This window comes from Bos grunniens, chromosome 7 (genome assembly GCF_055505025.1).
Source record: "Bos grunniens cultivar Pamir isolate PY7600 chromosome 7, Bosgru_T2T1.0, whole genome shotgun sequence".
In the NCBI taxonomy this organism is placed as follows: domain Eukaryota; kingdom Metazoa; phylum Chordata; class Mammalia; order Artiodactyla; family Bovidae; genus Bos; species Bos grunniens.
In genome coordinates, this window is record NC_141171.1 from 4,214,096 (window position 1) to 4,234,285 (window position 20,190).

At 57.0% G+C, this 20,190-nt stretch overlaps 1 protein-coding gene across 4 annotated transcripts; it reads left to right on the forward strand.

Annotated features, from left to right (window-relative positions):
- The first annotated feature begins 300 nt into the window (after positions 1–300).
- Positions 301–18,434, forward strand: MEF2B (myocyte enhancer factor 2B). 4 transcript variants are annotated; one of them, XM_086408177.1, is made up of 9 exons: positions 301–1,576; positions 14,341–14,422; positions 14,933–15,141; positions 16,179–16,313; positions 16,772–16,919; positions 17,085–17,218; positions 17,307–17,400; positions 17,542–17,653; positions 17,987–18,434. In XM_086408177.1, exons 1-9 carry the CDS (start codon positions 1,223–1,225, stop codon positions 18,210–18,212), a joined length of 1,494 nt encoding a protein of 497 aa, XP_086264303.1. In that variant the 5' UTR covers positions 301–1,222; the 3' UTR covers positions 18,213–18,434. The 4 variants fall into 4 exon arrangements, with proteins under 4 accessions (XP_086264303.1, XP_086264306.1, XP_086264304.1 ...); XM_086408180.1 differs by having other exon boundaries at positions 301–1,554; XM_086408178.1 differs by having other exon boundaries at positions 301–1,554; positions 14,938–15,141.
- Positions 18,435–20,190: the final 1,756 nt, after the last annotated feature.

Sequence of the window (20,190 nt, forward strand, 5' to 3'; positions counted from 1 at the left end):
CCCAGCTGGCTCAGCTCCGGCTGCCCCCAGGGCTGCTCCAGCTGCTGCCCTCACGTAACCAGAGCCTGCCTGTTGCATCAGAGGCAAGCAGGCGGTCTCGGGTAAACAGAGCGGCCCTCGAGGGGCCCAGGGCTCCCTAGCCACCTCCACACTCTGCAGGACTCATTCTGTGCCTTGGAGCCTAGGCAGAAGCCCCCAGCCTGGTCTGGGTCACCCGAACATCTGGTGTTGGGCACTGAAGGGCAGCAAGGTTGGGGTGGGAGAGGCAGGAAACCTGATCCCCACCAACCCTAGTTTTTTTTTTCCCCCAAAGAAAAATCTGTTTGCCGGCTAGGGGTGCAAACTGCCCATGTCGCAGATTGGGAAACTGCTGTGTGGGGAGAAACACAAGCCTTCCAGGACCTCTGTTCCCTCCCTCAGTGTCCCTCACAAACTATATCGCCACATGTTCCCTCCTGAGTCCAAAGGTCTGATCATCTGTTGTGTTCTGAGAAGAATGACAGACAGCCATTGCAACTCACCTACTCTCCTCTTTCGTCTGCCCCAAATGGGCCCCCTCCTCCTATCTCCACGCCCTTCTTTAAAGGGCCCCCAGCCCAATCTACTTCCACTCACTGCTCAGGCTTCATCTTTCCCCACCAAAGAATGTTCTGCACTTTCTCTACCCCCTTGCAATTCCTCTTGGAAAAACTCACCAGTGACAAACTCTTACTCATGCTTCAAGGCCCATTACAAATGCCCTTCTTTAGGGGAAGCTCTCCAAACTGGGGGCTTCTCCAGGATCACCCAGTCAAAGGTCATATTCATCCTGGAATCCTTTCCACCTTGATTCACTCCCTAATCTTGCTCTGATCCCCCTCTGGGTTTGGGACCTGTCGCGGGTGGTGCTGGGATCTCAGAGAGGGGTCCAGTCCCAGAAGGTGACCACTTCAGGAGGAGGGTGCCCAGTTACCGAGGGCTCTGTTATCCTCCTGTCGAAGCATGTGGGTCACACATGCCGCTGCAGAAGGGACGCAGCTGGGTGAGGCCACGAGCGATCCCAGAAGCCTCTTCTGCAGTCCCTGAATCTGGGTGAGGGCAAGGGTCAGGGTTGGCTGCGAGAAGGTCTCTAGGTCTGGGGCCTCAGGGTCCCGATCGGAGTTACATTTCACTTAGGTTGGAGTAAGTCCAGGGTAGGAGATAGCAGGGGTTACAGACAGGGTCCGAATTAGGGTCAGGCTCAATGGTAAGGTTAGGGTCGCCCACTGACAGCGGGGGATGCCTGGCAAGTCTGATCCAGCCCCTTCCGGTCCCCATCCCTCATTATACTATTTCCCCACCTCACTGTCTTCCAGCTTCGGATTCCCGGTCCCGGAACTCCCGGGACCCGGCCACGCCCAAGTGCCCGCCCACCGCAGCCCTCGGGCTCGCCCTCTATGCAAATTTGCGTCGCGCCCAATCAGCTCCGGGGGGGGCGGGGCCGCCAGCTCAGAAGGCACCTGTGGCCGCCCGGCGCTCGGTCCGACTTCTGAGCCGCTGGCGCCCGGTCAGTACAGGAGGGTCCAGGTGGAGCAGGTGCGTCTCGCGTCGGGCCGAGGTCTGTACAGCGTCCTTTGAATGGCATCTGTGGGCTGGGATGAGTTTTAAGGTCCGAGGGTGCTGCTGTACGCGGGAGAGCTGTGTCTAAGAGGTTTGCAGCCCTAGGATTGTGAGTTTGAGAGGCTATGCGTCCAGGATTTGTGTGTCCAAAGTGTATATGTTCAAGGGGTGTGAATCTGAGGGCTGTGTTCGAGGGGCTTTTCAAGGGTTGTTGTGTTCCTGAGACGTTTGTGTGTCCAAGTGGGTGAGTGTCCCAGGGTTTGCATGTCCAGGAGTTGTGTCTGAGGGAGTGTGTGTCATCGCTGAAAGGTTGTATGGCCAAAGGGCATGTGACTGAAGGTTTTGATGTCAGCTGGGGAGTTGTGTGTCTAAAGTCGTGGTGCCATGAGACTCTGGTGTGCGTCTGTGAGCTCCAGTGGTTTCTTTTCCTGGGGCACACCCCTTTGTGCATCCTGGAGGCCCCCGTGCACAACCACAGTCCCCTGCTTTCCTGCTGTGAGTGTGCCTTCGTGTGTCACGGCCCCGCACCTTCATGTGGCATGGCTTCCACGTGTGCCTGTGACCGCCGTGACCCTCCCCCGCCCTGTGGGGTCTCGGCTGGGCCCACGGGGTGCCTCTGTGGCTGCGGGCAGGACTGTGGGCACAGAGCCCTGAGCAGGGGCCACAAGTGCCTGGACCACTTCCTCCCCACGCCCCAGTGTCTCATCGGAGGAACAGTAGTCACAGCCGCCCGAGGTTGTCAGCTTATGACAAACTGGTGGCCGAGTTACTTTCCTGGTCATGGTCCCCGCCCTCTGTGTCTCTCAGGGTCCTGGGCAATGGACGTCACCAGCTGGAGTCCCAGGCTATTCCCTGTGCCCAAGCTGCAGACCTGAGAGGTCAGACACAGATGAGGCCTTTTGACTGACCTGGCTGAGAACCCTCACAGGGGAAGGTCAGGACCTCTGGACCTTTGGCGTCCAGGGTTGAGCACTTGCAGACTCTTGGGGTAAAGGAAATGGGGTTCAAAAAAGTATTTAGACTTAGAAAGACAAGTGTGTGGGGTTTGAGTCCAAAAGTCAACGGAGCTTTGGGATAAAGCCTTCCTCCCTCCTGTCCCCATACCTGCCTTCCTTCACCTAAGTCCAGAAGTGAATCTTGGCTTCCAGTGAATGGAATCTGGGGACATTGAGGGTCCTGGGGTCTCACCTGTGACAGCTGGAAACTCACTAGTCTGAAGCTGCCACTGCAGGAGCGAACACTGAGGCCAGGTGGAAACACCCAGGCCCCTCAGAGAAAGGATGGGCTCCAGGCTGCCCCTCGGACCCTAGGAGAACAAAGCCCGAAGTGACAGGCTGGCCCCAGCTTCCTCTTGTCCCTCTCTGTGTGACCTCAGACAGATCACTGCCCTTTTCTGAGCTCTCTGGATGCCCTTGTGACCTGAGACGTCTGAGCTCGTCTTACTCCCCATCTCCAAGTAATGATTGATTTCATTAAATCATTACCCAACCAGGCAGACATCTGGAAAATGCAAATTAGAGGAGAGAGGGAATTAAGGTCATTTGTCACCCCAACTCAGATGCAATGAGTGTAGACATGTTGGGGATTTGACCTTCTGGAAGATTTGAGGCACATAGGCACTTGCAGACAGATGTCATTTTTTTGGAGAGGATTTATCACACGCCTGGGATCCCATTTGGGGTAGGAGAGGTCACCCCAGCCCAGGCTCATGAATCCAAGTCAGGTGAACACAAGGATTGGATCCCATTTCTCAGCACGCCCAAAGGGCTTCCCTGTGCCTGCAACTTGGGGACCTTGTGAGACTGCCCGTTGGCCCCAGGTAGTCCAGAAAGGAGTGTCTCAGACCCCACTAGTACCCAGGCGCACTTCTCGGACTGGGTCGGGCGGCTGAGGGGGGCTGGGTTTGGGGTGCAGCTGGACAGCTATGGGATACAAACCCACACTCGAATGAGGATCTGGGGTCCCACTGTGTGGCCCTGGGAAGGAGCCCACTTCCTGCTGTGTAAAACAGGGCAGCCACCTCCGCTTCACTGGGCTATCTGAGTCAGGCTGGTCCTGTGTGTAAATGAGGTGGAGTGTGGGCCCCGGGCAGACAGCAGGCACCCAGAAACAGGAGGTGCCATCCGAACCATGACCGAGTGGAGTGCTGTGAGCCCCATCCAGGCCCATCTCACCCCACCCTGCACCAGGGGCCGAGCAGGCCTCAGGCCTGTCAGCTTCCCTGTCTGACCCCCTCCAGGTTCGTGCTCACTAGAGGTTGAGCTGGGGGTCTGGTTGAGCTGGGGTCTGCAGAAGGGAACAGTGCAGGCCAGCTGTCGCAACAAGTCACTGCTGCGACACAGGCCTGCCTCTGTCCCGTTTCCACAACCAGAGCCTCATCTCCTGCTGGACGCTGCCCTGCACCTAAAGGGCTCCTCCTCACAGCAACCGCGGGGGCTGCTGCAAATCCAGAATCATACTGCGGCCTCTGCCCCCCCGCCCCAACTCATGCACCCTCCAGGACTCAGTTGCTCTGCAGTCCCCTCTCTCACCCTGATTCCCGAGTCCCCTGTGGCCTCCCTGCTCCCCTCTGCTTCTGGCTGCCCGTTGCTCACCCATTCTCAGCAATGCCAACATCCACCATACCTGGAACCCACCTAGCACATGCCCACCTCTGGGCCTTTGCACCTGCCATTCTCCACATCCTTGCAGGGTTGGTGTACTCTCCTCCTTGTGGTTCCCTTTCCAGAAGGCCTTTTCTGGCCCCTCTGTTCAAAACAACTTGCTCTGCACCACCTCCCCCTCTGCCTCCCCCTGTAGAATTCCATCGTTATTCTGTCCCTGACACCGTGATGTGTCTGTCGTCTCTCTCACCAGACTGGGCAATGCAGAAGGTCAGGCTGGGTCTGGCTCCTCCCTGCCCTTGTATCCCCGACACCTTGGTGAACCATAGACATTTCTGGGGGAAGAAAGTGGGGACCAGGGACGCCCCAGGGGCCCCAGTGGGCTCCCCACTGGCTGTATCTCTGCTCTGCTGGGCTGTGGGCTAAGTCCCTTCTGCCCAGCTCTGACAGATGTGTTAATTTCCCAAGCAGGGAGGCCCAGGCCTCTGGGGATGAATTTCTGGGGCCCTATGGGGACATCTTTCTCTGGAACAAAGAGAGAGAAACCTTGGGCCATTCCTGTAGCTGCCATTGCAGCTTAGGGGACATGGTTGGGGGCCTTGGACCGGGCAAGGCCTGAGATAGCAGGGTTGGGTGTTGAATGTACGGTCTCTCCCAGCCCCAGGGGTATAAGTCCTAAGCCCCACGGGAGACGAGTGGGGCAATGAGTCGATTTTGCAGTGGCTGTGACAAAAACCAGCCTTCCTGGCAGGACCTGCAGTGGACAGGGCAGCCAGGCCCTCGTGACTTCAGGATGTAGTTTCCTTCTGAGGTGGGCACAGGGACCTGGGACTGAGAGAGGCATGAGCTCCGTGCAGCGGGCCGTTGTGCTGGGGGCTGTTCAGCGTGAGGATGTTGGGGGGCCTCTCACACTGGCAGCCTGTGCGCCAGATGGGGCCTCGAGTTTGTTTTGTGAGCCACGAGGTCTTTAAAAGAAAACGGAACCCATTGCCGATGTCTCTTCCATTTGTGAAGCAGTTGTTGGTTGGCTCGTTCAAGGAAGGGTGATGCAGACCTACTCTGTGCTGGGCACTGGGAAGGCCCCATCTCTGCCCTCACGGAATGGACCTCTCAGGGCCGCAGTATGACCATCAGAGAGGCTTCCCTGGGCTCAGATGGTAAAGAGTCTGCCTGCAGTGCAGGAGACCCGGGCTCGATCGCTGCGTCAGGAAGATCCCCTGGAGAAGGGCATGGCTACCCACTCCAGTATTCCTGCCTGGAGAATTCCACGGACAGAAGAGCCTGGTGGGCTGCAGTCCATGGGGTCACAAAGAGTCGGACATGACTGAGCGACTGACACACACACGATCATCAGAGAAACTAACCAAGAAGCACCGAACATACCCGGTAGGACTAAGCTACTCAGGGAAAGAGAAGTCTGCTCTGGGGAGATTAGCACTCCTAGACAGGTTTCTGCCCAGCCCTGAAGGACACGTAGCAGCTTTTCGAATCTGGGTGAGTCTGAGAAGGGCGTCCGGGACAGAGGGCACGGCAGGGCGAAGACCTGGTGATGGAGGAGAGGCAGGTCTGTCTGGGGCTGGTGTCTCAGGTGCCAGGAATGGGGCAGACGGTGAGCGAGTCTGCTGTTAGATGAGGCCCTCCTAAAGTGGGGGCACAGGTGAGCGGGCGCCAGGGCCCGCTGCATAGATGGGGAAACAGGCTCGGAGCACGTCAAGCAGCGACTGTGCAGTGGAGCCAGGGCAGGAACCCCGGTCTGGCCAAGCCCCCAGCCACAGCCAGGCCCGCAGACCCCTCAGCACACAGCCACGCTGGGCCCTCCCGGAAGCAGGCCTGCAGAGGGGTCTGTGGAGGGGGCGGTTTGAGGGTTCCCAACTCGGCCTCAGTTTCCCCATGATTGTCAGAGGGGCGGATAGACAAAGGGACCTCCCCCCACAAAGGGCCTTCTCCACCTGGAACCTTCTGGGTTTCTGGGATTCAGAGCCACACGTGGGTAACGCATCCCACCCTCAACAGCTGCCCCCTCCCCTCCGGCAGGCCCCGTAACTACCCGAAGATGCCCACAGTGCTCTGCCACCTGTACTGATGTAGCCTGTTGTCCCCATGCGGCTTCCATACATATGATCCCTGAGGCCCTCCTGGCCCCTCACCCCACCCTCAGAACCCCCACCCCCTAGCCTGCATCTCTCCCCTGGGGAGTGCTCCCAACCTGCCTCAGGAAGTCAGAGGGTGGGCGATACCACTGCAGAGATAGAGCCCCGACCGGTGTCCAGCTGCCTGCTTGTAATGGGGGGCCAGCATGGATCTGGGGAGTCTCCTTGTGTTTGGGGAAGCTCTATGTGTGTCTAGAAAGGTTACATGTTGGGGTCACGGTGTGCTTGCAGGTGTCTACATATAATGAGGGTTTGTGTGCATTCGGGGGGTTATGTGTCGGGGAGTCCGTGTGTGTGTGAGAGGTCTGTGTGTAATCGGGCATCTGTGTGTGGTCTCGGGATACGCGTGTTTGGTGAGCCATGTGGGTTTGGAAGGGGTCTACAAGACCTGTGGACTGCATGTGTTCAGGATGGTTCATGTGTTTGGGGGGAGTCTCCCTACGAGGGGAATCTCCCAAACCCCCCATCTGTACATGTGAGGAAGGGCTTTCTCCCTGAGCCGCCTGTCCCCAGCACCCTTCCTGGGTCCACCTGGTGCCCTCAGTCTGACCTGGGCACCCCTGGGCTGAGGGGAGAAGACCCTAAGGAGTTCTTCTGCCTGCATAGAGAAAGAGGGATACAGCAACTCAACCACACCTACTTCAGAGAGCCCCCCATCTCAGGGAGGTGTCCCTGGCTCTCCCCATCTTCTGGGGTAGGAAACTGGCCTGGAGAAGCTTGGCCACACAGGAGTCACTGCCAGAGCCCGCCTTCTCCCAAGGGCAGGAGAGGGGCCACTGTGGGCTAGCCAGCCCCTAGGTCACCCACAGTGCCCCCCCCAACCTGGGCCTCTATCTCCCCAGGCTCCCAGGGGAGGAGGCGGCCCAGGGCCCCGGCTGGGGTGGGGGAGGGTCTCCAGCAGCTGGGGTCAGAGCCTCCGGAGCCCTCAAGAGAGGGGAGGGGGGGTCCCGACTTTCCAAGGGGCTCTTCCTGTTGCCCGTAACGAGGTGCTTGGGGAACAGGTGATGAAACCACCGCCTCGGTTGCGTGAGGCCGGGCTGCTGGCCTGATTTGCTGCCGGGCCCAGGCGCAGCGACCCCTCCCCGCTTCGCCGCGTCCCCTGGGCCCTCACCTCCCCCCGCCACCCACCTGCCTCTCACTTCTCCTTTCCTCCCCTCCTTCCTGGCCTGGGTCCCCTGCCACACTGTGGCCTCTGGGCTCAAGGGTCGGGCAGCCTAACTCTGCTGCTGGCCCCTCCATTAAAGCCCCACTGAGGGCCGAGAAGGGGAACTCGATGGTTCCTGGTCTTTTATCTCAGACCCTCGCTGCAGAGCCTTTGAGATCAGGATTCCATGACCCGCTTTATGGAGGGGGGGCAGGTAGGGGCCTGATGCCACCCAGCTTGCCACAGAAAGGATCCCCGTGGCCTCACGAGATGGCATGCTGACTCAGCAACCCCAGCTCCAAAACTCCTCTGCCTTCTGGCTTCTGGGAGTCCAGAGACAAGGTCAAAAGACCCCACCACTGCCCCCTCCTCCTCAGCTGGTGGCAGATGGATTCTCACTCCCATTTATAGATGAGAAAACTGAGTCCTTCCACAGGAAGAGGCCCACAGTGAAGGGTGAGTGGGAGGGTGGGATTCTTTCCAGACCTCCCTCTCCATCACCAGGGCGCTGAGAGGCCTCTTAGAGGGAGGTGACAGTCATGGCCTAGAGGACTTCAGGGGTGCTTGTTGATGGACTTTAGTGACCACAGGTGTCACAGTAGAGACTTAGTCATGCTCCGGGTGCTTATGAGATCCTCCTGTGTGACCCCAGTGTGGGGCTTCCCCAGTGGCTCAGCGGTAAAGAAACTGCCTGCAATTCAGGAGGCTTGATTTTGATCCCTGGGTTGGGAAGATCCCCTGGAGAAGGGAATGGCAACCCACTCCAGTGTTCTTGCCTGGTGAATTCCATGGACAGAGGAGCCTGGCAGGCCATATAGGCCATGGGGTCGCACAGAGTTGAACATGAGTTAGCATGCATGCACGCACCGCACACACCCTCAGTTTCCCCCCACAAATAGCGCTCAGGCCTGAGACCCCAGGCTCCCTCCAACCCCAGGCATATGCCACCAGCATATCCTGTCCCCTCGGTTGCCAAACAGCCCATCCTCTCTGCCTTCCTGCAGCCCCGGTCTCAGTTCAGGCCCCACGTCTCCTGCCTGGACGTCTGCCCCTGCTTCTCCCTGTCATCTCACTCCTGCCCAGACAGATGCTGTCGTCACAGCAACCTGAGTAGGGGCTGGGGGGGTGGTACTTTTTAAAAAATCCTTTTGGTTAAGTCAGGTAGAGGGAAATGCAAAAATCAGTGGAGTAGGACTAAAAAACTTGCACCAACTGAGTAAAGCTGGTCCAGGGAACAGAGCTCCAGCCCCCTGACTTGCACTATCTTGTCACAGTGCCTGCTTAGCGTGGCCACTGTGCTCATATCCATCACTGGAGGTGACTTTTGCCTGTTCTGGAACTTCGTATCAATGGAATCACGTGGCGTGTCCCCTCTGCAGAGCCCAATTATTGTTGAATCAGCCCATGATCTGGGAGGTTCACCTGTACGGTTGCGTGGAGCTGAGACGCATCCTTTTTCTGTGCTGTATAGTAGCCCATCATAGAATGTACGAGAAAGTAGTTGTCAGTTCTCCCATTGAGGGCATTTGAATCATTTCCAGTCTGGGGCTATGATGAACGAAGTTGCTGAGAATGTCCTTGTTTGTGTAATTTCTTACTTGGGCCCTTTTGTCTTCGGTAAATACAAGGGAAGGGGAAGGATCACCGGGTTGGAGGGTAGCTGCTTGCTCAGCTTTAGTAGATTCCAGGCAGTTTTTCAGAGTGCCTCTTCTTCTTTCCCCTCCCACCAGCAATGCAAGAAAATATGGGGGGATTTTAAACTGTCAAAATCATATCTAGGTACTCCTTTGCCCCCAAATTCTCTATCGCTCCCTGATGCCCTCTGAGTAAAACCCACACTCTTCACTGTGGACCTACATGATCCAACCCCACTCCCACCACCACCATCCCCCTCCCCTCTCGCCCTTGTTCACGTTGTCCAGCCGTTCAGATTTCTTTGCTGTTTGCAAAATGTCAAACTCATGAGCACTCTGAGCTTTTGGCGTTGCAGCTCCCCTGCCAGGAACACCCTCCCACCAGATCCTCTCACTGACTCTTCCCTTCACTGCCTGTGTCTTTCTTGTGCCTCTGGTCTCAGTTCAAACATCACCTCTTCAGAGAGGTCTTCCTTGAATCCCTGGCTACTAACATGGCCCCTTTTGTGGTCAATACTTCTCTCTTTTTAGACTTAGGTTCTGACCTATCAGAGTTTCATTAAAATGACTTGGAGTGCCCCTGTTTTTAAAGGTCTGAGTTAGTTTAAAGAACATTTCACTTTCCTGTCCTCTAAGGTTTGATAAAACAGCTATAAAACCGTAGGGGCCTGTTAGCCTTTTGATGGTATGTCTCGAGACACTTTTTTAATTTTCCATGGTCATTGGTCTACTTAAGCTTTCTATTTCTTTTGAGGTCAGTTGATCGCAATGGTTGGCACGTAGTTTACACTTGGTAACTGGGGTACAAAGATAGGGGTGGGGAGGTACTGGACTCTTGACTTCAAATGCCCACTCCCCTGCCCGTGTGCTCAGGCCCCCATCCAGCCCTCCCACTGAGGCCCAGCTGCAAGCTTTCTCCGTTGAGGTGCCCTCTTGGATTTTTCCTGGCTCTTCTTCCCTTTCCTGGGTCTATGGGTTCACCTCTGCCACTCTGCTGGGCAGATGCAACAAGCTCTAGGCTTTCTAGCTGGACCTTGGTTGGGGGGTTGGGGGCTTGTCCGCAGAAGAGGCCTTCCCCAACCTCAGCCTCTCCCAACCTCAGCCTCTCCCAACCTCAGCCTCTCCTAACCTCAGCCTCCCCCCTCGTGCCCTGCACATTCAGCACGCACCGCCACCTCCCCCCGGCAGTTCCGATCACCATCACGCCAACATCTGGAGAACTGGCCGCCAGGTCTGTCTGCGGCTCAGGGTGGGGATTTGCATGTGAGTACAAATATATACGCACACCCTGGGCCTCCCGCCTCTGCATTCCTTGGCTGGCCCTTCACACCTGGGCCTGAGGCAGGTCAACGCTGAGCGGTTGGATTTGCATGCGCGTGTATTTCTGGGTAGGGAGTCAGCTGGGGGAGTCTGAGAGGAAGTTGTTGAGGGAAGCTGAGGGGAGTTCAGACGTGTCCCTCTTGACCCACTCCATATCTTCCCAGTCACCCCTGTGTCTGGTCCTGAGGGTCTTCCGGGCTGGGGGAGAAGGAGAGAGGCAGATATACGACCCCCCCGTCAGACAGCCCACAGTGTCAGAACTAGAGGGGAAGGATGGAGGCTGTGGGAGACCAGAGTGAGAGGGCAGGGAGGGCTTCCTGAAGGAATGGATTTCTTGAGCTGGGTGTTTGAAGTGTGAATAGGAGTTGGCCAGGTGCAGAAGAGGCAAAAAGGGGATTTCAAACAGACATTTTGTGGAAGGTAGAGAACAGTGGGCAGGAGCTGATTAGGGCAGGACCTTGAATGCCAGACTGAGGACTGGAGCTTCCTTCCTCCTGAGGGCAGTGGGGAACCGTGAGGAGTGTGTAATTAGGAAGGGGCATGATCAGAGCTATGTGCTGGGTAGATCCCTCCAGGACCAGAGCAGGGGGTGACTTTGGTTCCTAGGTGAAGACTGGGGGTTCCAAAGTCATCAAGGGTCAGAAGACGCAAACCCCTGCAGGACTCCATCTGCACCTGTCAGGCCTGCCTCCAGAGATGTCAGGGGACCTGGTGGCCTCTTGAGGAACCAAAGAGCCCTAGAGCACAGTGACTTAAAGTGCAGGACGCAGGCAGAGCACAGAGGGGGCCTAACCCCCGGTCTCGGCCCAGATGGACACAGCTCTGGCCTCTCTGCAGCTTCCTGTTCTCTTTACCTCTGCCTCCAACAGTCTTGCTCCCCATGACAGCTAGGACCAAGTTTTTGTGGCTTTTTTTCTGACTGGACCAGTTTGTTTGTTTGTTTGTTTTTAATTTGGGGCTATATCAGGTTTTAGGTGCAACACCCTGGATCTCAGTTGAGGCATATGGGATCTAGTTTCTCGACCAGGGATCAGACCTGGTCCCCTGAATTAGGAATGCAGAGTCTTAACCACTGGACTACCAGGAAGGTCCCCATGTTCAAGTTTTTAAAGTCCTGTCCCTTCTTGACGAACCCCCATCCATCATGGCTCTCCATTGCTCTTAGAGCAAAACCCAGAGGCCTCGCTGCAGCTCAGAGGACCCAGAGTGGCCCTTCCTCTGCACTTTCCCCTCTTTCCTCACTCTAGCCTTCTTGATGCATCTCCTTCTTCCTTAGGGACTTTGCACCTGCCATTCCTTCTGCCTAAAACTCACTTCCTGTCTCAGCTCATGAGTCTCAGTTCAGAGCCCCCCTCCTGACCTTCTGACTCTCAGGGGCGCCCCTGTTATATGAACCCTGCCCTGGCCAGGAGGTCCTTGTCTAAAATGGGGACAGACGGAGAAGGGGCCAAAGTTGGATCTTCCAGACCCCGAGACTCATGTCCAAGCCCCACGTTCCCATGGGATTCCAGGCGTGGGGGGCATTTCCGGAATCATCTTGGCACCAAGACCTCCGGGCCAATGCCCTCCTCCTGTCCCCAGGGGCCCGTCAGGGCGGGGATAATGCATCCCAGCCGTGGGAACTAGCCCGATTCCGGACAGGGATTAAAATTAGCCCCAAAGGTTAAATTTAGCAAGTCAGGCTGGAGCTGGGGGGCCACGGTGGGGGCTCGTTTTGGCCTGGACTCTACATAGTTATGACTACTCAGAGACCCAGACCAGGGAAGGTGGAGGGTGTGCCTGGGGTGACCTAGTGGGATGCATATGACAGGCTGGGGTGACTCACATTTCCAGCTATGGATCTTTGGGAAGATGGGGAGCCCCCCCAGACCCCTCGGGCTGGGGTATGTTTCTCCCAGAGATAGACCTGCATTTCCCTACACTTCCCAAGACCTCATTCTCAGGCTTTGTGCGAGCTACTCTGCCTTTCGTACCCACCCCATTCACAGAACAGCAAACTGAAGCTGAGGGAGAGGCTGCCCTTACTGAAGACCTCTCTTCTGCTCTGAGGCTGGCTGGGACCTGAGCACGGGCCCCACTTCATCCTGGGGAAGGCCTGTGGTGCGGCCTCAGTCCCCTCTGACACAAGAGGGCTGGGGGGTGGAGTGTGGTCATGGGGTTGGCAGAGGGGTCTCGGGGGCCATGGGATGGCTCTCTGTACAGTGGGGTGGGTGCTGCACGACAGACGATATGATTCCTTGATTCCAGGAGCCCTTCCTGGGGGCTGCTGGGAAAGAGCTGGGCCATGTCTTGGTTACTCGTTGCCCTCGCTGAGCTGCCCATTCTCACCTGGGGCCCTCACCAGGGAGATCCCAGACCCCCATGAGGAGGGTCCAGGCTTCCTCTCTAGTTTGCATGAGCCCACCCCTCTTCCCAGTCTGAAGTCTCTGAGTGAAGGTCTTCCCAGGGGATTCCCCCTCCTCCCACTGGAAAGAAGGTCAGGGATGGGGTCTCTATTAGGCTTCCCCCCATTTTTAATTTCTGTTTTTTTCGGCTGTGCCATACAGCATGTGGGATCTTAGTTCCCTGACCAGGGATCCAACCCAAGCCCCCTGAGTTGGGGGAGCAGAGTCTTAACCACTGAGCCACTGAGGAAGTGCCCCCCGACCCCCAACCAACACACATTTTTAAAAATAGAAATCTTTAATCACTGAGGGAGAACAGTTAGAAAATTCAAAAGATAAAAATGAAAAAGGAAAAGATGAAAAGGCCACACATTGTATGATTCCACTTATAAGAAATGTCCAGAACAGGCCAAATCCATAGATCAGTGGTTGCTGGGGGCTGAGGAAGGGGGAGCGGGGAGTGGCTGCTATGGGGCTGGCCCTTCTCTTTGTCTTGTTTTCTGGGTTTTTGGTTTGTTTGGTTTTGGTTTTTTGGTCTTGCCAAACTGCATGTGGGATCTTAGTTCCCTGACCAGGGATTGAACCCAGCCCCCTGCAGTAGAAGCACAGTCTTAACTACTGGACTGCCTGGAAAGCCCCTGGGGTCTCCTTTTGAGAGAAGGTAAAGTTTCTGGAACCAGGTAGAGATGATGGTTGCACAACATCATGAATGCTCTAAGTGTCACGGAATTGCACATGTTAAAATGGCGAATCTCATGTTAAGTGAGTTGCATCTCAAGTTTTAAAAACTCACCTGTAAATTTTCACCCAGCACTGACTCCCAGCTTGAGTATTTCCTTCTAGTCTTTTCCACTCGCAATGCAATTTTTAAATACATGTTTTATATATATTTTAATGTATGTTTTCTGGTAACCACAGCCCTCAACTTTGCTCACGGAAGGGCTGTCGTGGGTGGACTGAATGAGTTGAAAAGTGTCTGCTGTGTGGATCAGGCTTACTTCCGGATCACTGAGCCCCGCTGGGTACCATCATCGGATGGCCCTCCAGCCTGGCCTGTTGAGGGCCTCCAGGCTGCCGCCGGTGTTCATAACAGCAGTGCAGCCACGGCAGCTGCTGTCTGCAGGGCAGATCTGAGTGCCCTGTGTGGGTTGACTCATTTTATGCTCCAGCAGCGCTGGGCAGTGCACTGCGCTGTTATCCATGCACAGACAGGGGTCAGGCTCCCCTGAGGTCCCACAGCTATCAGCTTGTTTTGCTTTAGAGCCTCAGTTGGGGGCACCTGTACCTCTCAATCTTCCCCCCTTGGTCAACCTTTTCCTTATAAGGCATTGGTCTGAGGTGTTCAGTGAGCATTTGATGCATCCTGGGCTGGTTGATGGTGTGAGATGTGGGGGTGACCCAGCCCACCTCATTCTCCCCATTGTCTCCTGGCAGGGGTGGGAGGAAGATAGGGGTATGCTGGGGTGCCTGTCCCCACTTTCCATCCACCTGCTCTGTTCTCTTCTCCTCCCCACCCCCCACTTGCAGACAAAGGGCACTCCACCCAGCCTGGGACATGGGGAGGAAAAAAATTCAGATCTCACGCATTCTGGACCAAAGGAATCGGCAGGTGAGTTCACTGGGTGGAACAGTGGCTGGGGAAAGGCTTTCCTAGCAGAAGAAACACAGCCTGGGCAAAGGCTTGGCCATCTGGGGGAACTGCAAGGGAATAAGGAGACTTGATGTAGTGTCAGGAGTCTGAGATGCAGCATTTACTCATTCTCATGATGATTTATTCATTGATTCTCTGTGATGACTGGAGCTCCAGTCACAGGAGCTCAACACAAACACATCCAACTCAAAGTGCTGGGCCAGAGACAGGTACAGAACTGGGGAGCTCAGAGAGGGAGTGTGGGATCTGCCTGGAGACCAAGGAGAGCTTCCCTAAGGAGAGGACATTTTGGCCAGGTTTTGAAGCATCAATAGGAGTTTGCCAGGTTGAGAAGTGAGGAGCAGTACACTTGGAAAGAGCACATGCAAAGGCATGAAATCAGGAAGCATGTTCATGGAAAAATAGGCCCCTCGACTCCCCCTCTCACCTGAATTTTTGTCTTCTCCTGCCCTGCCTTTGGATACTGAGTCCAGGTAACATTCACCAAGCGAAAGTTCGGGCTGATGAAGAAGGCCTACGAGCTGAGTGTGCTCTGCGACTGCGAGATCGCCCTCATCATCTTCAACAGCTCCAACCGCCTCTTCCAGTACGCCAGCACAGATATGGACCGGGTGCTTCTGAAGTACACGGAGTACAGCGAGCCCCACGAGAGCCGCACCAACACCGACATCCTCGAGGTACCCCCAGGACCCTCCTCCCCGGCCGCACGAAGCCCAGCACGCTCTGCACACTCAGAGCCTAGGGGCTCTTGGTTTGCACAAAAGATGAGCTTTGCAGTTAGGCTTTGCTGGATCCCCTGGAGAGGAAATGGCAACCCACTCCAGTATTCTTGCCTGGAAAAATTCATGGATAAAGGAGCCTGGCAGGCTAGAGCCCATAGCATCGCAAAGAATCGAACACCATTGAGCGACTGAGCACGCATGCACACACGCATGCCAGTCAACAGGTCTGGGGTAATGGAGAGTCCCCTCTAGGGGCAGCTGCCTAGCACCACCCAGGATGGGCAAGATCACTGTTCCTTTATTTTTTTTTTTCTTTTGATTTTTGGCTGTGCTGGGTCTTCACTGGGCCCTCATCGTGGCACGTGGGCTTTTTTTCGGATGTCACAGGCGGGCTTCTCTCGTGGAGCATGGGCTGTAGAGTGCACAGGCTCAGTTGTGTGGCGCGAAGATCACTGTCACTTTGGATCTGGGCATCTTTACCCAGGAACGGGAAGCTGAAGCCACTGGGTGGACAGAGCACTGGGCTAGGACTGTCTGGGGAGCCCCAAGGTGACAGACAGTGGGGAAAAGCTGGTAGAGGAGAAGCAGGGGTCTAGGAGTACAGAGATCACTGGCTCCAGGGGGGAGACAGCTTAGAAGAGCCTGTGAAGTAGCCTCTAGATGCTCAGCTAGCCGATGCTCATTAACCACCTCCTGCATGCCAGGCTCTGAGGCTGTGCCTGGGCGCAGAATGCAGAAACCAAATCACACTCAGGAGGAGCGTTAGGATAACCCAGCAGGCCTGGGTGGATCTCTGCCCCTGCTGTGTGACCTGGGCCTCTCTGGTCCCCAGGCAGGACAGTCCCTCTCTCACATACAGTTGGAAGTTACTAGATGACTCCCTGGGGTTTTTGGTTAATGGGATTTAGCTGGAGCAGCTGTGCCTGCACTCTGCCTGCCCACAGAGCCGGGTGGGATGGGGGGGGTCACCCTGCTGTCTTCCCTTCCCACAGACACTGAAGCGGAGGGGTGTGGGCCTTGATGGACCCGAGCTGGAGCCAGACGAGGGGCTTGAGGGGCCAGGAGAGAAGCTGCGGAGGCTGGCAGGTGATGGGGGTGACCCAGCCTTGCCCCGGCCCCGGCTCTATGTAAGTGACTCCCTGTCCCACCTCATGGGGCCCTCCCCCCACTTCTGAGGCCCAGGTAGCTGGGGCTGAGACCGAGAGGACTCAAGACCAGGATTCCTAGAGTCGGGGAGCAGGGAAGACTTCCTGGAGGAGTAGGAATTATAGTAGGGGCTTTGAAGGATGGAAAAGAGCGCAACAGACAGTTCCTTCTTTCTTTATTTCTTTAATGTGTCTAAACCTGGGAAGCCTCCTCGGGACCAATCGTTTGCTTAGTAAGAAGTCTCAGCTCTGGGCCTAGCTCTTAAGGAGAGACGGAGGCAGACACAGGCTCCCCAGCCACGTGGCGTTTAGGCCAGAGGGGCGAGTGGTGAGGGCTTCCGGAAGTGGAAGCCGGCCCTCGAGCTCACTGGGATTGTCTAGGTTGAAGTGATGCCCTCATCTCCGTGCTCCTCAACCAATCCTGGCCTCTGTGCCCGCAGCCCGCAGCCCCCACTATGCCCAGCCCGGACATGGTATACGGGGCGCTGCCCCCACCGGCCTGTGAACCCACTGGACTTGGGGAGGCCCTGCCTGCCCAGAGCCGCCCATCCCCCTTCCGGCCAGCAGCCCCCAAAGCTGGGCCCCCAGGTGAGCATGGGTCACAGGCCCTGGGCAGGGGGTGGAGGTTCTGGGGGGCTGTGCAGCGGGGAAATGTTGGCTCTGGCCCTGCTTGGCTGTGGGCGTCACTTTGGACCTCAGACTTCATCAGATGACGTGGCTGCCTGCCTCCTCTGGGGGTCCCCTGCTCCCCAGGCCTGGCGCACCCTCTCTTCTCGCCGTGCCATCTCGCCAGCAAGACACCACCGCCCCTGTACCTGGCAACGGACGGGCGGAGGCCAGACCTGCCTGGCGGCCTGGCCGGGACCCGAGGGGGACTGAGCAGCTCGGTGAGTGAGGGGAAGGGGTGGAAGGGCTGCGGGGGCAGGGCGGCCTGGCTGCAGGTCTCAGGCTCCCCTTTACCCTGTCTCCACGCAGAGAGGACTCTACGGTGGCCTGCAGAGTCCCTGCTCCACCGCTGCCCCCGGACCCCCGCTCGGGAGCTTCCCCTTCCTCCCTGCCGGCCCCCCAGGTATGCACTTGCCCTGGCTTTGGGAGGGTGTCTCCACACTCCCCCGCCTGCCAGAACTGCAAACTGGCGGGTAGGGTGGGTCAGGCTTGGGGAGGGGCTCCCTGGGGTCAGGGCCTCAGTTTTCTCTTCTTGCCCCCGCAGAGTATGGCCTGGGGGATCCTCCTCCACCCCCAGGCTTGCTGCAGCCCCCCACCCTAGCCCCCTGGCAGCCCTCCAGGGCTGATGGGCCCCCGGCCACACCCACGCAGCCTAGGTAAGTGCCCCAACTGTCTCCCCGGTCCCTCACTCCCTGAGTTCGGGTTCACAGTTGGCCGCCCCCCCCCACCCCCCTCCCACCCCCCCCAAACCAGTCTCTCAAAGCCCCTAGCCACGGCTGACCCCTGGTGGCCGCTCTCAGTTCTGCACACAACCCCTCCCGACTGGTCTGGTGGGATGGGCGGCTATTTTGGAAGCCCCAAGAGGGATCGCCACCCCCTCCTTTCCCAAGGTTCTCCTGCCCAATCTTTGCCCAAGCCATGCCACCTTTCTGGCTTCCTCGCTGAGCTCACGACCCCGCTCCTCTCTCTCTCTCTCTCTCTCCCTGCAGTGGGGGCCGCAGCTTGGGCGAGGATGGCCCCCCGGCCCGTGGCGCCTCCTCACCCACCCCTCCCGTCAGCATCAAGTCCGAGCGCCTCTCCCCGGCCCCCGGAGGCCCCGGCGACTTTCCAAAGACCTTCCCCTACCCTTTGCTTCTGGCCCGGCCCCTAGCAGAGCCCCTTCGACCTGGACCCCCTCTGCGGCGGCTGCCCACTGCCGATGGCTGGCCCCGGTAGTCGGCCAGGGAATGGCATCGGTTCTGACCCTCAAGTCAGGCCAGGCGAGGGCACGTGGGGTCCCAACCTCCCTCCCTGCATCCTTGGAGAAGACGCAGCAGTACCACTGTCTCTGCGATGGGGGCGTGGAGTGGGGAGGCCGAGTTCGGATTCACGGTTGGGGGTTCTTTTCCCCTTTCCTGTGTGCGTATCCATCAATAAAACACACGTGGTTTCCGTGGACGAAACTGTCGCTGCTCAGAGCCACACCCCCGCCTGGCTCCTCCCATCTCTCTCCAGGGGCCTCAGTCTTGCCTTGTCTTGGTTTGGGTACCTACTCCGGAAGGAATCGGACGCTGAGAAGAGGCCTCCTGTGAGGCTTGGAAAGGGGTGTAGTAAGGGGAGAAGCCCTGTAGGGGCGCCAACGAGCAGGTGACGCCCCTGGCAGTGGGTGCACAGCCCACTGGGGGCCCTGGGTGGGGGCCTGCGTAGAGTACGCACTTAGAGTGATTCCACCCCAGGAGCAGCGGGCTGGGCTATTTACCCTCCATCTCCTGGGAGTGTTGGGTCGAGGGCTCAGGCTGGGTCACAGTTCCTTGCAGCAAGGAGCAGTCGGGATCCGTGAGTGAATGCTGGGTTATGGGCTCGCTGGGGTGGCCGCTACATTGTCCATCTTTAAATGGGCATATCTCTGGATCTCTTGACTCAACAGTTTCATTACAGCAGATGGAGGAGGGGGCAAGGCGTTTATCCACCCACTTTGGGATATGGCCAAACTCCTTCCACTGTGACCTGTCCTGCGTAGGGCAGACTTGGGGGTCCAGGGGGAGCCAGAGGGAGCTGCATCTGCTCCTCCCCTCCAGCTACTCCCCAGCGGGATCTTTATAACAGACCTGACCCCTGACCTTCCCGAGCTCCTCAGCTGCCTCCACCCAATCTGTCCCCTGCCCTGAGGTCTCTAGAAATTCTTGTTCCACGCTAAGGCCATACTGATCCTTCCTCCTGGGCCACCTCCTGCAACCCCCAGCTGACTTCCTTTTTAGATTGTTTCTACCCTTCAAGGCCCAGCTCCATGTTCCCTCCTCCAAGAAACCCTCTGCACTGCCCCAAGCTGAGAAATGGCTCTGACAATTCTCAAATGGTTTGCTTAGTAGAGATCACTGAATCAGACCAAAAAAATGTAAAAAACACACAGTTTTAGTATCAGCATTTGTAAGGTTTGTGTGCCCCTATCCCATATTGTAGCTCAGATAGTAAAGAATCTGCCTGCAATGCAGGAGACTCGGATTCGATTCCTGGGTTAGGAAGATCCCCTGGAGAAGGGAATGGCTCCCCACTCCAGTATTCTTGCCTGAGAATTCCATGGACAGAGGAGCCTGATGGACTGCAGTCCACGGGGTCACAAAGAGCTGGACATGACTGAGCGACGAACGTTTTCACGACTTTTCATCCCACGATCATTCTAGCAAGGTCCAAAGCTGATTGGTCTAGCTTGGCTGGAGACACGTTAGTCAACTTGACCAATAATTTCAAGACCCTTGTTCTGGGTCTTCCTTGGTGGTCCAGTGGTTAGATCCCTGGTCAAGCAACTAGATCTCACATGCTGCAACTAAGACTGGGCACAACCGAAAAAAAAAAAAAAAGACCCTGACCCCGTCACCCCAGCACTCCCCAGCGGGCGTCTCTCGGTAAAATTCAGTCTTGCATTCCACCGCTAGCGCACACAGACCTGGACGTGGATACAGAGGCAATGTGTGTGCAGGCTTCAAAGTCTTCTAAGGGGTAATGTCCAGATCCAGCCTGGGGTTTGTCCTCCGATCTTCCCAGTCCTCGTCACCTTCATCCCCAGTGAAGTTGGGGCTTTGGAGTTCCAGTTTCCAGGGGAGAGACATGATAAGATCAAAGTTTGTGCAAGCCTCCATCCCTGGGGCTTCTGTGGGTGGGAGAGGAGGTGGGGTCGGGGAGCAAAAGAGGCAGGAGACCGAGGGCGCAGTGGAGG